Source organism: Haliaeetus albicilla, chromosome 25 (assembly GCF_947461875.1).
Source record: "Haliaeetus albicilla chromosome 25, bHalAlb1.1, whole genome shotgun sequence".
Lineage (NCBI taxonomy): Eukaryota > Metazoa > Chordata > Aves > Accipitriformes > Accipitridae > Haliaeetus > Haliaeetus albicilla.
In genome coordinates, this window is record NC_091507.1 from 10,379,202 (window position 1) to 10,392,363 (window position 13,162).

Here is a 13,162-nt window from a genome sequence, read left to right on the forward strand (position 1 = left end):
GTGGGGAGGTATCCTGCTGATGCAGATGTTCAGATGTAGGGAGACAGGTATGAAATAGGTATCTAGTGGGAGGAAGGTAGACCGACTGTAGGCTGGGACTGTGTCTTAACTGGTATGCCCAGAATAGCCAGTCTGAGCTGGTACAGACATACCTGATGCTAAGGATTTTTCTCTTGTTGCTTTTGAAAGTATTCAAATGCAACTTTTTTACCCAAAATCTAAAAGTTGATTAGACAATAGAGACAGTCTGCGAGAGAAGAATGTGATCTCCTCTTTTTTAGCTTCCTGGCCTTAGCTGTTGTGCCACTTTTCCTGTAGCAAAAGGTGGTTAATGCCATATGAAGGGAAGTGCAACTGTATTCATTTGAAAAATTTGCCTTTTTAAGATGGTGACTGACAGAATTAAATGCAAGATTTTTAGAGCTTGTTTAATTCATGTGTAGTTTGAATGCAATTTGTTGTAAAGTTTCCTAGTTCAATAACACTAACATTTTTACACACATCTGTTTTCTCTTAGTTACAAGGGACCATTCTTCAGTATGTCAAGACCCTAATGGAAGTGATGCCCAAGATCTGTAGGTTACCGAGACATGAGTATGGTTCTCCAGGTTAGTTCCTGTTTGGTGTTACCATAGCAGCCTTAATAGGATGATACTAATCACTGCCTTCTGGATCATGTGTACCTCTGTCTTTCCCTCCCTCTCTTCTCTCTCCTAATAATCAGCACTTGGTTGGTTGGTTGGGTTTTTTTTCATAATAAGAATCATTGAATGCTGGGCTTTCTGAAAATACTTGATGAAATTTTAAGATTTCTGTGTGACGGCATTACGACATAATTGATCTTGAGCTGGGACGTTCACAATGGTTTCTGTTCCTAGTCTTTCTCATAAGTGTGTTGAGCTTTTCCCTCTGCAAGTTAGCCTCTCACACTTGTTCTGTTTAAATGTCTAATTTAAATAACCCTGATTCTCTGGAAAAGCCTCTGTTCCCTCTTCCTTTGTCCTTATCAAATGTAAGATAAAGGGAGTGATACTGCTGAGAGGCAAACTGGTCCTGCCAGAATAGTTATGTCTGAGGCTTGTGTGGGGTGCATCTTAGCCACTTAACAGGAGGTGTGACAGTTGCAGAAGAAATGACTTTGAAAGCTGCTTGCCACTATGGAGAAATAATTGGCTAATTAGTATTTATCACAATGTTCACTGAAATTCTGAAACTGCTTCCCCCCCTTCAAAATATTCCTCCTCCACAACTTCTAATTAACACAAATTAATCCTTCCATGTGCCACCCACCTCATGAGTATATCTTTATTTTTCCAGAGTTGCACAGGTTTATTAAATGCCACTCCAATTGGAATGAGGTTGGCTTTTTTTTCCACTTCCCACAGCTTGCTTGACGCTCATTACCAATGTTAAACGAAACTGAGGACTTACTAAGTGTTTCCTTCCTGTTTTTCTCCCTGGAGCGTAGAAATGAATGAATCATGGTACTTAGCAGTATAAAAATAATCTATCTGAGGTTTTTAGCCATTAAGGTCTGACCGCAAAAGCAGTAGGTATTCTCAAATATAGATCATGCATCAGCAGGGTCTGTGATGCTACAGGTGACATTAGGAAGCTCATAGTCTCTTGCCAGAAATCCTCACCTGTAAGGAGTAAGTATTTGGCAGGAGATGCCCAGGGACTTAAGCAGAAACTTTCTCCTGAGGTTAAAAGCAATCCATCCTATAGGAAAGGCAAAACTTTACTTGTGCAATGGTAGCCTTCACAGGATTGATTAAAACATTTTAAAATCGTTCATCACTTTCCTGTTTTGTAGAAATCACAAACTGCTTTGACCTCATATTTACTCTTGCAAAAGAAATCCCGTATGTTTAGATGCCTACTGTACCAAGAGGTCAGAGTAACTCTTGATTTTTACAATGGAAGATCATAGCAACTAGAATTGGACTGGATCTCAAAAATCCAGCTGATTCTCTGCTCCTTTCCTGCCCCTGTTCGTGACAGGTTTTGTCTTGACACATGTATTTTTCCTGTTCCAAACTATTGCTAGCAGTGGACACTTAATAACCTCCCAGAGAGTCTCTTCCAAGAAATGGCAGAGACAGCCTTTATAGCACTGTCGTGCCACCTCTCCCTTTCCTTTCAAAGACACTAGACAGAAGAGGCGCGAGGAAGCTCAGGGCACTTCCATCCCTCTCTCGCATCACTGAAGAATCGTGTTGTGCTCTCTGATGCCTGGAACAGCTCTGACTGATAAAGGAAAATGTTCTCTGCAATGGGGACGTGCTGTAGATTTTAGCCCTCATCTGGCATCTTGAGAGGAACTGCCAGATTGTAGAAGGGCAGGCTCAAACCATGCTTGATTTGAATCACTGTCCTCTCCTTCCTGTGCTAAATTCTCCTCTGTAGCAGTCTTTGCCACACCTTGTTTACTTGGTTCGCCACAGAAAATGCAAGCTAATGTGTGCCAACTGTTGTCCGTTCCCTCCTCTGCCTCCGAAAGCTTCCTGCGGAAGTTAGTTGTAGTAGTAAGTCTGAGTGCTATGGGGCATCTCTGTAGGCTGCTTCTACTCTTTTGTAACAAACCATTTGATCACTTCTTTGTAACTGGCACTACCTACACATACAGACCAAAACTGTGATTCCGATCTACAGATTAAATATGTAGATTCTCATCTGTCTTGACGTGGCATGCACTTATCAATTCAGAATTAATTTCCTGAGACACTTCACATATGCGAAGCGACTTAAGTATGCTCAGTAAGTAAGCCTCTAGCTATTTCATACACTTCAGACTCTTCATTTGGAAAGCTTTGTTTGGACTCTGTTGATTGCAATTCCTTGAGCCCTACATAATCAGGCCTTTAGACTTGCGGATTTCTAAACGTGATTTATTCCTGCTAAAAGGAGCAGGGTACCAGAGTTGTTCAGACTCCTGTTTGCCAGTGGGTTTGTTTCCATAGGAACAGTCTAAAGCAGTGGAGAACTTGCTCATCTTGTAGTCATAAAAATATTTGTCTAAAAATACATGAAGCATAAGGATTTTTAAAGGGACCTTTTAAATTCGCTAAAGCTGTTAAAGGAATATTGGCCTATGAGAGTTTAAACTTGAAATTTCATCTTGAAGGTAACATTTTCTTCTGCTGTTTTTCGAGTATTTGAATACGGTATTCCTGCTTTTGATGAATCAGTATTTCATGTCCTGCCACTCTGAAGTGTCATTGGACACGACGAAGAAAGTAGTTTGTCAGCTCTGCTGTGAGATGAGGCTTAGGTTTTTGTCACTGGCATATCATCCCTCCAAAAGAAAGTTTTTTAAAAAAATCGATGAGCTTAGCAAGATATAAACTTGGTGAGAAAGTAGCCTACTTGTGTATTTTTTCCGAAGTAGAGCATTTCCATGTTTCTTCTTTAAAACAATAAATAAATTAAAGAACCAAAAAACCCAAAGCTGGCACAGGGCAAAACACTCGTTACACCAGGCCGTGATCTCTTGATACCCCATGTGTTTGCACGGCTGTTCAGGGAAGCCTCCCAGTGCCCCGAGCTGCCGGCTGCTGTGTTCCTGTCTCTCCTTTGGCTGACTGTGCTGCTGGCAACACCTTTGAGCTGCTTCAGCACAGCAACCTGGCAAAAAACAGTCTTCCACCCCTTCTTTTTCTGGAATATTTCAGGTCAGAGTCTAATAGGAACTGGAACTAGCCTGAGCTGGGAAGCATGGTGGAGGGCAGTAGTGGCTGGGGAAGCATCGCTTGGGGTGCAGCAGGAGGACTAGTAATGCTTCCCATTATCCCAGGTTTTTGATCAAACTTGGATGAGTAGAATAAGTTAATTTCTTGGTGCGGGTGCAATGGCTTTGCGTCCTCATGGGGAAAAATATGAAGGGAATTTATTCATGGGTTTTTCTGGAACTCGCCCATTGGAGAAAGATTTGGGAGAGAATCACAGACTATTTGAAAGAATTTTGGGGCAACCCAAATCACCTAGATGACTGCGAAAGGGCAGTAAGAACTCATTAGATATGCAGAACAATAGGACATTTCTTCCTAGCAAAATAAACACCGTGCACAGGCTCCATGGTCATAATTCCCAGATAAATATGTATATGCTTAAACCTTATGAACATTTCTGTTGAAAGAAATGTTTCTGCTCGTATGCAGAGTTAATGATGTCTTTTGTGAGCCAAAGAAGTATTTGCAGCTGTCATTTGAAGGTCTGTATGAAAGTCATCATAAACTAAAGGTCATTATGGCACCCAGTTTCTTGGGAGCAGTTTTGCTGTTGCAGATTAGCAGATTTTACTTGACAATAGTCAAGTCTGTATTCTGCAGAAAAAAACCCAAACCACCACTGGACCAAGAATTATATTCAAGATCTAGTTTGTTGTTAGTCAGCAATTCAGTTCTAGAATTAATAGCTAATTTTTGTCCTAATCTTTTAGGTACCAGAATTATTACAAGCTCTGGAACGTGTTTGATTTGAGTTTGTAGGTGTGAATTGAGATGGTTTTATAGAAAATGAAAGGTGACCAAAGTGAAGAAAGCCAACCAGCTTTGTGTTGCATGCATTGATTTGGTCTGACTTCCTAAATTAATTAGTGTACAGACTGCACAGCTGAAACTTGGCATCTGCTGTTTGAGTGCTGTTGAGAGAGGATTTTGGAAGCAGAGATGAAACCTAATCCTTTACTAATCTTCTATACTGGATCTATTTTCTGTCAACAGCCTTTGCTTCTGTTGAGGTCTATGTAAATCGGAAACTGGGATTATAAGATTGATTCTTATGACACCTAACATCCCATCTTCAGGAATAGAAGGGTTTAATTAAAATTGCTTTCTTGGAGGGAAGGAGCAAAAAACCTTGATTCATTTGCCTTGCAAAATGCTATGTATATATGACTAATTTGTGCTATGTATATATAACTAATTATGAATTGTACCCACAAATAAAATTAGGGGAAGGAGGAAGGTTGCATACAGTTAAGTGAAATTAACTTTCCCAAAACTCTTGTTCTTTTTCCAGGGCTTCAGTATGCATGTGTAGTCTTTCATAAAAATACAGTTCTGTGTACTGTACAGTATAAGGAAGTGTAATCGGGAATGCCATTGCTCAAACATTAATGAAAACATGATGATGTATTTCTGCTGCAGGACTCCACTGGGAAGCAGATCGTGCTTTCAGTGTAATTTCTGTTCCATCAAAAATAACCTATGTAGCTCTGTAAACTTCCATCTGTTTTGCTGGTAAATCAAGTCCTTCATCTAAGGGGAAGTAGTACACTGTTGATGGCAGCATTTGGAACAACTGCATGCTGAATACTGGGTGTCAGATTTTCAAAGTAATGACACAATTTGTTCATGAATGCATGTGTGTGGGTGTGTGTATTTATATATCTGTATATGGAGACTGGGGCTTTGGGTGATGAAATAAGGAAGTTTGTTAAGGACTTTCGAGAGGAACTCTGTCACCTGGAGTGACTGTAAAAGACAATAGGTAATTGTTATGGTATGAACCTCAAGCCTCTTTGACTTCTGCTATCCTGCTGCTTTTGGGTGGATTTACCATCTTGCTTTGGTTTCAGTCACGCCTTCAGTATGAGTTCCTTGTTGCCGGTCACAGTCCTCTGTGCAGCTCCTGGTTTCTCTCTGTACCATCCTGCTCCTTTATATTTGCTGTAGATGACATGGATTATTCTCAGGATTTCACTGCCCATATAACATTGATAGAATTTTCTCATTGTCTTTCTGGACATCAATCTCTTTTCTGAAAATCCCCACAAAATCGACAGGGTGGGCAGGGGATTGAGGGGAGTCTGAACCCCCCCTCTTTTCCATCCGTGTCATGACTGATGGTTGTTTCCATGTTGCGGTAGCAGAATTGTCCCTGCTGCTTTGCGCAGCCTCTATTTCTCACCAAGTTGCTCCCCACTCACCATGCAAGCTAAAGGGAAAAATGTTCCCATGTCTGTCCTTGGTGCCAATATCCTACTTGCTCAGATAGTGCTTCCTCACCATGGTGGTTACGTGGAGAAATCTACAGTTACTCACTGTGTTTTGGGGAGTCTTCCAGCCCTTCTGTTGGTTCACCGTCAATCTCTGTGTATATGCCATGGATACTAAGACCAAAAGCCTTGGTAGATATTCTAGTTTGATTTCCTCTATGGCACAGACCTAGTCCAGGATAACGCAATGAACTTTTGTTTCCAGAAAGTCTTGGTGTGAGGAAAGTATTTGGCTTGACTTCTAGCAGTTGATCCTTGGATGACCTTTCTTGCTAGGCGTGGAAGCCCTTTCATCAACAGAGAAAAACACAGAGGGAATACTAGGGTGTGTAACTAGAACACACTGTAGACTTGCGGTAAACCTTGCTTCAACTCCCCCACTTTGCATTTTTTTCCTAGTATAAAAATTTTTGTGTGAAAAATTTTCTGCCTTATCAATCTGCCTTTTCAACCTCATCTTTAAAATATGATGTCCCAATATTTAGCACTGCAACATCCCATTGCCATGGTGGGCAGGTGTGTTTAAACAACAAACACAAGTGGTCACTGCTGCTCAAACACCTGGGAATTGCAATTGGCTGTTATACTGCAGCATTGAATGAACATCAACAGTCTTTTCCAGTGCTTTTTCATTACATAGTCCTATGTTATGGGAAGGAGGGAGTTGGCGATGCGCTGGCATGACTTGTTTGCTTTTTAGCTAGATTTAAATGTGTTTCCTTTGAATAAATCAAGCTCAGCAAGCACTCACTACATCTGACCTTTCTCTGTTAGTTTTTCAGTTCTGTTTTTCTATTGAGTCGCTAAACTACTAAAGCTAGGTCTGAAATTTATCTCCACTGAAGGCATGTGGGAACACTCATTTACTGCAGATTTTCTATTGACAAACAGTTCTTTGAGATGTAACAGAGCCAGCCCTGCATCCCCTCACCATGCACTTTACTGATGTTCCATGTTAGTAATTTTAATGACGTGAGGCTTTCTGTAGAAGTGTGTGGGTTAGCTACACAGTTCCCTCCTTCACTGTACATATTCGAGTTTCTCTACTGAATTTCAGGGATTTCCTTGGAATAGATATGCTCCAGGCTGTATTTGATGTTTGTGCTCTTCCCTCCCGGCTCTTGCCTTGCTGGGTAAATACTGAAATCTAATCTCCTGCATGGGAAGTTCATCAGTTGCGTGCAAGGAACACATGGGAAGGTAGTGGGGGGCATCTGTGCTCTCTTTCCTTGTCTCCTTTCAATTGGTTTAGATGTGATTGGGTGGAGATTTAACTGCCTGACTTGATTCAGCGTAACGGAAATGAACTGCCATATGTAGCACGCAATTCGAAAGCTTTGCACGATGTATTTTCTTCTGTCATCAGCCGAGGGTTTTGTTGGCTTTTTAAAAGGGCCAGGCTTGTGCAGACAGATGGAAAAATGCTGATAAAAATTAACTTGTAAAAAGCTAGAGAGCTGTCTGACCTACTGTAGTTCTGTGCTCTTCCTTGCCCATCCTGCACATCGCTTTCACCTCAGTGGTGCTAACTACATTGGGTATCTGCAGAAGCCGCCGAGCCCAGGGCTTCCTGAGCTTGTCTCTAACCAAGGGACTGCACAACCTTTCTGGGGCTAGGGGGGAAGGGGCTGGAAATCCACCAGCATGTTTTGCATCACTGTTGTTCAGGAGAGGCTTGGTGGAAAAGACATATGTTTACGTAAATTACATGGTTTTGAAAATCATAGTTTTAGCTGTTTTTTTAACAGCTTTTGGCAAAACTTTGACAGAAACAGTGTTCCAACTGTGCTTGTCAGCAGGATCTGATGTACCCTTGCCAGCAGAGCTTGACTTGTGATTTCTGTAATTGTTTTGTGAGGTTGCAGATCACCTCTGGCCGTCTGTGGCACTGTCAGAATCGTAGCCCGACACCACCCCTGTTCTCTGTATCTTTAGTGCTCTGCTCCTTGCTGGCTCTGTCATCCTTGAAAATAACAGCTGTGAATTGAATGTGTCGGGTGGTGTAGCAGGTTGGGGGACAGAGGCTGGAACAGGACTAATAGCAGACAGGAGCCCTAGTCTCTATTTCTGCTCCTGGAAATTATTTTCTTACCTCTTTTACTGGCTCTTTTTCCAGGAGTGAGAAGCTAGGCACTCCATTTTGCATGATTTGCCCAGTTAAAAAGGTCAGCACGCTGCTGGCTTTAACACTTCATAACCTCTGAATTTTAAGGTGTTTAAATACTGCTCCTTTCAGTTTCCTCTAGGCTGCACATCTGGAGATAAAAAATCTCATGTGCTGATACATGGAGAGAGAACTCTAAACCTGCACCCTCGGCTAGCTGTGCTCTGATACGGTGTATGTATGCACGTTCAGTGCAGCCTTTGAATAGACAAATTGGTTGAAAATTGGAGTGCTTTTGATGCAGAAAGAAAAATTAGTCCTGATTTGTATGACTCTTATCCACATGACCAGAATCTTTTGTCTGCTTTCCCAAAGTAACAGGTGTGCCTGTGTGTTCATCACTAGATTTCATTCTGGCTCCTGAGATTTAATTTTTTTGCTTCTCTTTTTATTTCAGGTATCTTGGAGTTTTTTCACCATCAGTTGAAGGACATTGTTGAATATGCAGAACTGAAGACTGTCTGCTTCCAGAATTTGCGGGAAGTGGGAAATGCCGTCCTGTTTTGCCTCCTCATTGAACAGAGTCTGGTAGGTGCCTGCTGTGCTAGCTTAAAACCCATCTGTCTCTCAAAATGTACTCTCAGATTTTTGTTACTAACGTCATAAATAACAGGGTTGAAGTCTGCAAGTTTGCTATTGCTGATGGACAGATGGGTAGAAACAGTTCCCTGCTCTGATCTCTTCCAGTCTTGCAGAGGCTTTCATGTCTGCAAGATAGCAGGGATGCCTGACTTTGCTGGGTGAGAGACATTGCCTCGTGTATGGTACCTGAGGATCAAATATTATGACCTTCATCATAAATTACAATCAAGTGCAGTATTCCTGCAGTCAGTCACAGGGTGGCTATTCTCATTATGTGAATGAGTTGTGCATCTGGTACTGTTATTTTCCTTCCCTGATTGTCATTCCTGTTGTCATCTGAAACACTGCAAAGTTAACATGGACTTCTTGGACATCCTTCTTGCTGCTAGGATGGCTGACAGTGGTGCCCACTCTGCCAGACATTCATCTGTCCTAGTTTGAATGAAGCTGTGAAATATGTCCAGTCTTTCAGCTGCTTCCTATATGCCTAGCCTCTACCTTACAGCATGCGAAGCTGCCTGCCGTTGAGGGCACGGTGCCACAATTGGTCTTTACCTTTATCTCTCCTTTTCCCACTCTTCTCTCATGTTATGCAATCTGCTGTTCAAACAAAAATGGCCAGGCGTGTAATTTCTTGGTCTTTGTGCATTTGGGCTCTTACAGAGGTGTAAAGGCGGGCATTGCTTAGGGGCCAGAAAAGCAACAGGTGTGATGTCTTCCCTTTCTTTTTACCTGTGTTGTGCTTCTGAGACCTGGGTGGGGAGTCTCTCCCCTGCCTGTGGGTACAGGATGCTCTGCCCACGCTGCGCAAGCACATGCTGCCGCTGAGGCTGGGCTGCCCGTCACATAGAGATCTTTGCTGACTGCAAACCAGCTATGTCGCTTCCTCAGCAAGCTGGCTGGGGGCCTGCCACTGCACAAAAATAACTCCTCACGTAAGACTCCTTCTCTAGGGTGTATTAAAGCTGTTGATGTTAGGTAAGGTAATGAAGACACGCTGTTCCTCAGAGTCCTGTTCATGGCGTTAGAGGATCCCTCCCTCGTGGTGGAGAGTAATTGGAGGGACAGGTGACAGACAGTGAAACCGTATTCAGTAATGGGATAGCTGAAACAAAATGAGAAGCTGGATTACTTTGGATTTAGGCTAACAAGGTATGTAATGAAAGGCCAGGCAGGTGAAGGCCTTCACTGCTGGAGGGTGTACTGAAGTGACACCAGTGCTGGATCCCTCTTTGGGATTGCCGTCTTGGTGACAGTTTCTAGTAATACACCCCTGCTTGCTGCCCCTCCTCTTGGTTTTGCCCTCAGTGGTACCCCAATGCCCTGTCACGAATTTCAGTATTTTTTCCATTGTGGTCATCTGTCATAACTTAACTGAACTTTACCCTGGTGCAAAATGTAGGTCTGCTAGTGGGTGGGTCTTGTTAATTTTGACTGCCTAGCACACGCATTTTCATAGTGTCGACATAGAATTATAGAATCATTTAGGTTGGAAAAGACCCTGAAGAGCATCGAATCCAACTGTAAGGAACTAGATGTGGGAAAGGTGTATTAACTCTGGTACACTGGCCTTGCTGAGGGTGTGGCTGGTGAACATCTCTTCTAATACTAGTGCTGAGGGACTACAAATGAGTAGGGTCTCTACTCCAAAAATGAGCAGAGGGGCCTGGTAAAGTCATGTGTCTGTGTCTGGTCATCTCTCCAGTTTCTCTGCACATACAGCAGCCAAGAACCAGGAGACATCTGTCTTCCCTCATCCCTGAAGATGTAAAATACTTCCCGAGAGGTGGTTCACCGCTGCTGTCATGTGTCTTGGCCTGCCTGGCAGGGACATGCCCCCACCACCGTAATGGGCATAGCACTGGTAAAAATAACCAAGCAGTGAGTCATCTTCACCACTGTTTGTCTGCACAGGAGCCATCTGCTGCTTTCACACTGAAATTATGCACTCTGCATTAGTCCTTTTAATAAATACACTGTCCTTTACAAACTGCTAGCTGAGGGTGGGAGGAGACCTGCTGGCATTTATTTGGGAATCCAAGGTAACCTGGTGAAATCAAATCATCTTTGGGAGCGATCTGGTGAGGAGAGCGAGGGCCAGGAGCAGCTCCATGCAGTGGTGATGGATGCTGGCTGCCCTCTGGTGTTCCTGCGACGGCGTCGGCGTGCTTTTGGAAGCCCGTTTTGGGGATCTGGTGTGGTTTGGGGATTCTTTGTTCTAAATGCCTCTCGTTTCCTTTTTGTTCCAGTCCCTAGAGGAAGTGTGTGACCTGTTGCATGCAGCGCCGTTCCAAAATATCCTGCCCAGAGTTCACGTCAAAGGTATCGCCTAAGTGAAAATACCTTCCTTGCGTAACGCTTCCCACTTTTCTTGCCTGCTGCTGCGGTTTCAGTGACCGTCCCCAGCCATCCTTTACAACACCGCTGTTAATTACGGGACAAAGGTAACAGGTTCAGGCCTGTTTGCCTGGCTGAAAAATATGTGCTGCTTAGTGAGGCTCGGTGCAAATTACAAGAGGAAGAGGACGAATGCCGTGACAGGGAAAAGTGTGATGGATACCCAGGGCAGTATTACTGCTCTATGTGGATGTGGTGAGAGGCTTTTCCAAAGGTGCTGTTTAGCTTATATGATTGTCAGTTAAATGGAGTAGGCTTGATCATACAGGGTATAGGAAGTCAGCAAGTAAGTAAATACAAGTGCTCCCTGGTCCCAGTAGACTTTTCACGTTTCTTTTTGCTAAACTGGGCATGCAGTAGTGAATGTTTGCAGGATTGCTTCCTTTGGTATCTTCTTTCCTCATCCTTCATCATCAGAAAGTGACCTTTTTCTTCTTTCCCCCCCCCCCCCCCCCTCATGCTTCTTGTTCTGTGTTGCTCCTCTCTCTCCTTTCCTCTCCATTTCTCACTGCCAGAGCAGCTGATAAGTTCTGCTCCAAGAAATCCCAACAGCTAAAAATCTTTGAGAATATTTCCAGACTTGCTGTAGCTACTTGAATCTCTGCAGAAAACTAACCAGACCATTGTAAACAGTATTTTCCTGTTTGCTGGAGAAGATTTCCTACTTGCCAGTGATGAGGGGGTACCAACTGTTTTTTTTAAGCCTTGCTATACACAACATTCTACCCTCATTCTAGGGTCAAGCATTTTATGTATGATAGGGACAACTTAGCTGGCTTAGTACAAGTGGGAGTCAAATATGTTAGCAGCAGTGTAATAGACCTTTATATTTTTTCTTTAATTTAGTTAATTAATTAAATGTATTCTACTACAAATCCTTGTTTCTGTTTGCACATGCAATGCAACATTTTAAAATGTGTATTTTTCTAAAAGCTTAACCTTTAACGAAGATTAACCAGCTATTAAGAACTGAAATTACCTATAAAAATGACATACCCAGTTTTCTTCTGCACTGAATAAACATTGTGTGAAAATAAGAATTTTCTTGGTTAATTGCAACTTATTACTACTCTCTTCTTTTTTTTTTTTTTTTTCTCTTCCCCCTTCTCCTTCCAGAGGGTGAAAGACTCGATGCTAAAATGAAGAGACTAGAATCAAAATATGCTCCACTACACTTGGTTCCTCTCATTGAAAGACTAGGAACACCCCAGGTAATCTCTCTTATTTGTGTCAGAGGCAAATAAAAAAATTTCTGAGGACTAGAAAGCCTGTCCTTTCACAGGTGCCGATAGCAGTGTCAGAACTTCAACCTGCGCATCCAGCTTGTTCACACAACAGGATTTTTTTTTTTTTTTTTTTTTTTTCAGATCCATGGATTTTGTAAAGCTGTTAAAGCTCAGAAGTTTAAAACATTTGAGATTGGGTTGGAATTGACATGTTTTGGGGAAAATGTGATACCCCCTCAGTATAAGAGCCAGCCTGGGAGGTCTTAGTGCAAATTCCACCAAAAGCAATCAGTTTTCTTGGGCATGTATATTTTAAAACAATTTATTTCTCTTTCAGCCAGATGATTAGAAACTCTTGGAAAATGAGCTGAGTTGAGCTTTCCTGGAAACCCAATGACCAAAGAGAACGTTCTTGAACTGCCTTTGCAGCTTCAGCACTATTTTCTGTCAGTGTGAGGGGTACATGAATTCCCTGTTAACCTTAGCAGTTTTCAAGTGATTGAGATGTGAATAGTAGAAACTAAGAGCAGAGTGCTCTGAAGCAAAGACTTCAGACTGCTTTTATCATCATGCGTGCTGCAGCTCAGTAGGCGCTGCTGCGCTGTAGGAGAGGGCTCTCAGTGTGATGGCACGAGCTGGGACAAGCCCTAACCAAGCAGTGCCATTTATGGGGTTTGTCTGATCCTGTTTGTGCTGGTTTTGGAGCTTTCCCATCTCTAACAGCAGCAGCCAAGGGAGGTATGCAGAGGAGCGCAGGCAGGAGCTACTGCCTGTACTAGCAGCAGAGTGCTG

At 42.7% G+C, this 13,162-nt stretch overlaps 1 protein-coding gene across 1 annotated transcript in view; it reads left to right on the forward strand.

The window, feature by feature from the left end:
• CYFIP1 (cytoplasmic FMR1 interacting protein 1) overlaps window positions 1-13,162 on the forward strand; it is an 80,446-nt gene that overhangs the window by 64,105 nt on the left and 3,179 nt on the right. The window contains exons 25-28 of the mRNA XM_069769962.1: window positions 518-608; window positions 8,563-8,693; window positions 10,997-11,069; window positions 12,261-12,355. Of these exons, the coding sequence (XP_069626063.1) occupies window positions 518-608; window positions 8,563-8,693; window positions 10,997-11,069; window positions 12,261-12,355 (390 nt within the window). The remainder of the gene's footprint in view (window positions 1-517; window positions 609-8,562; window positions 8,694-10,996; window positions 11,070-12,260; window positions 12,356-13,162) is intronic.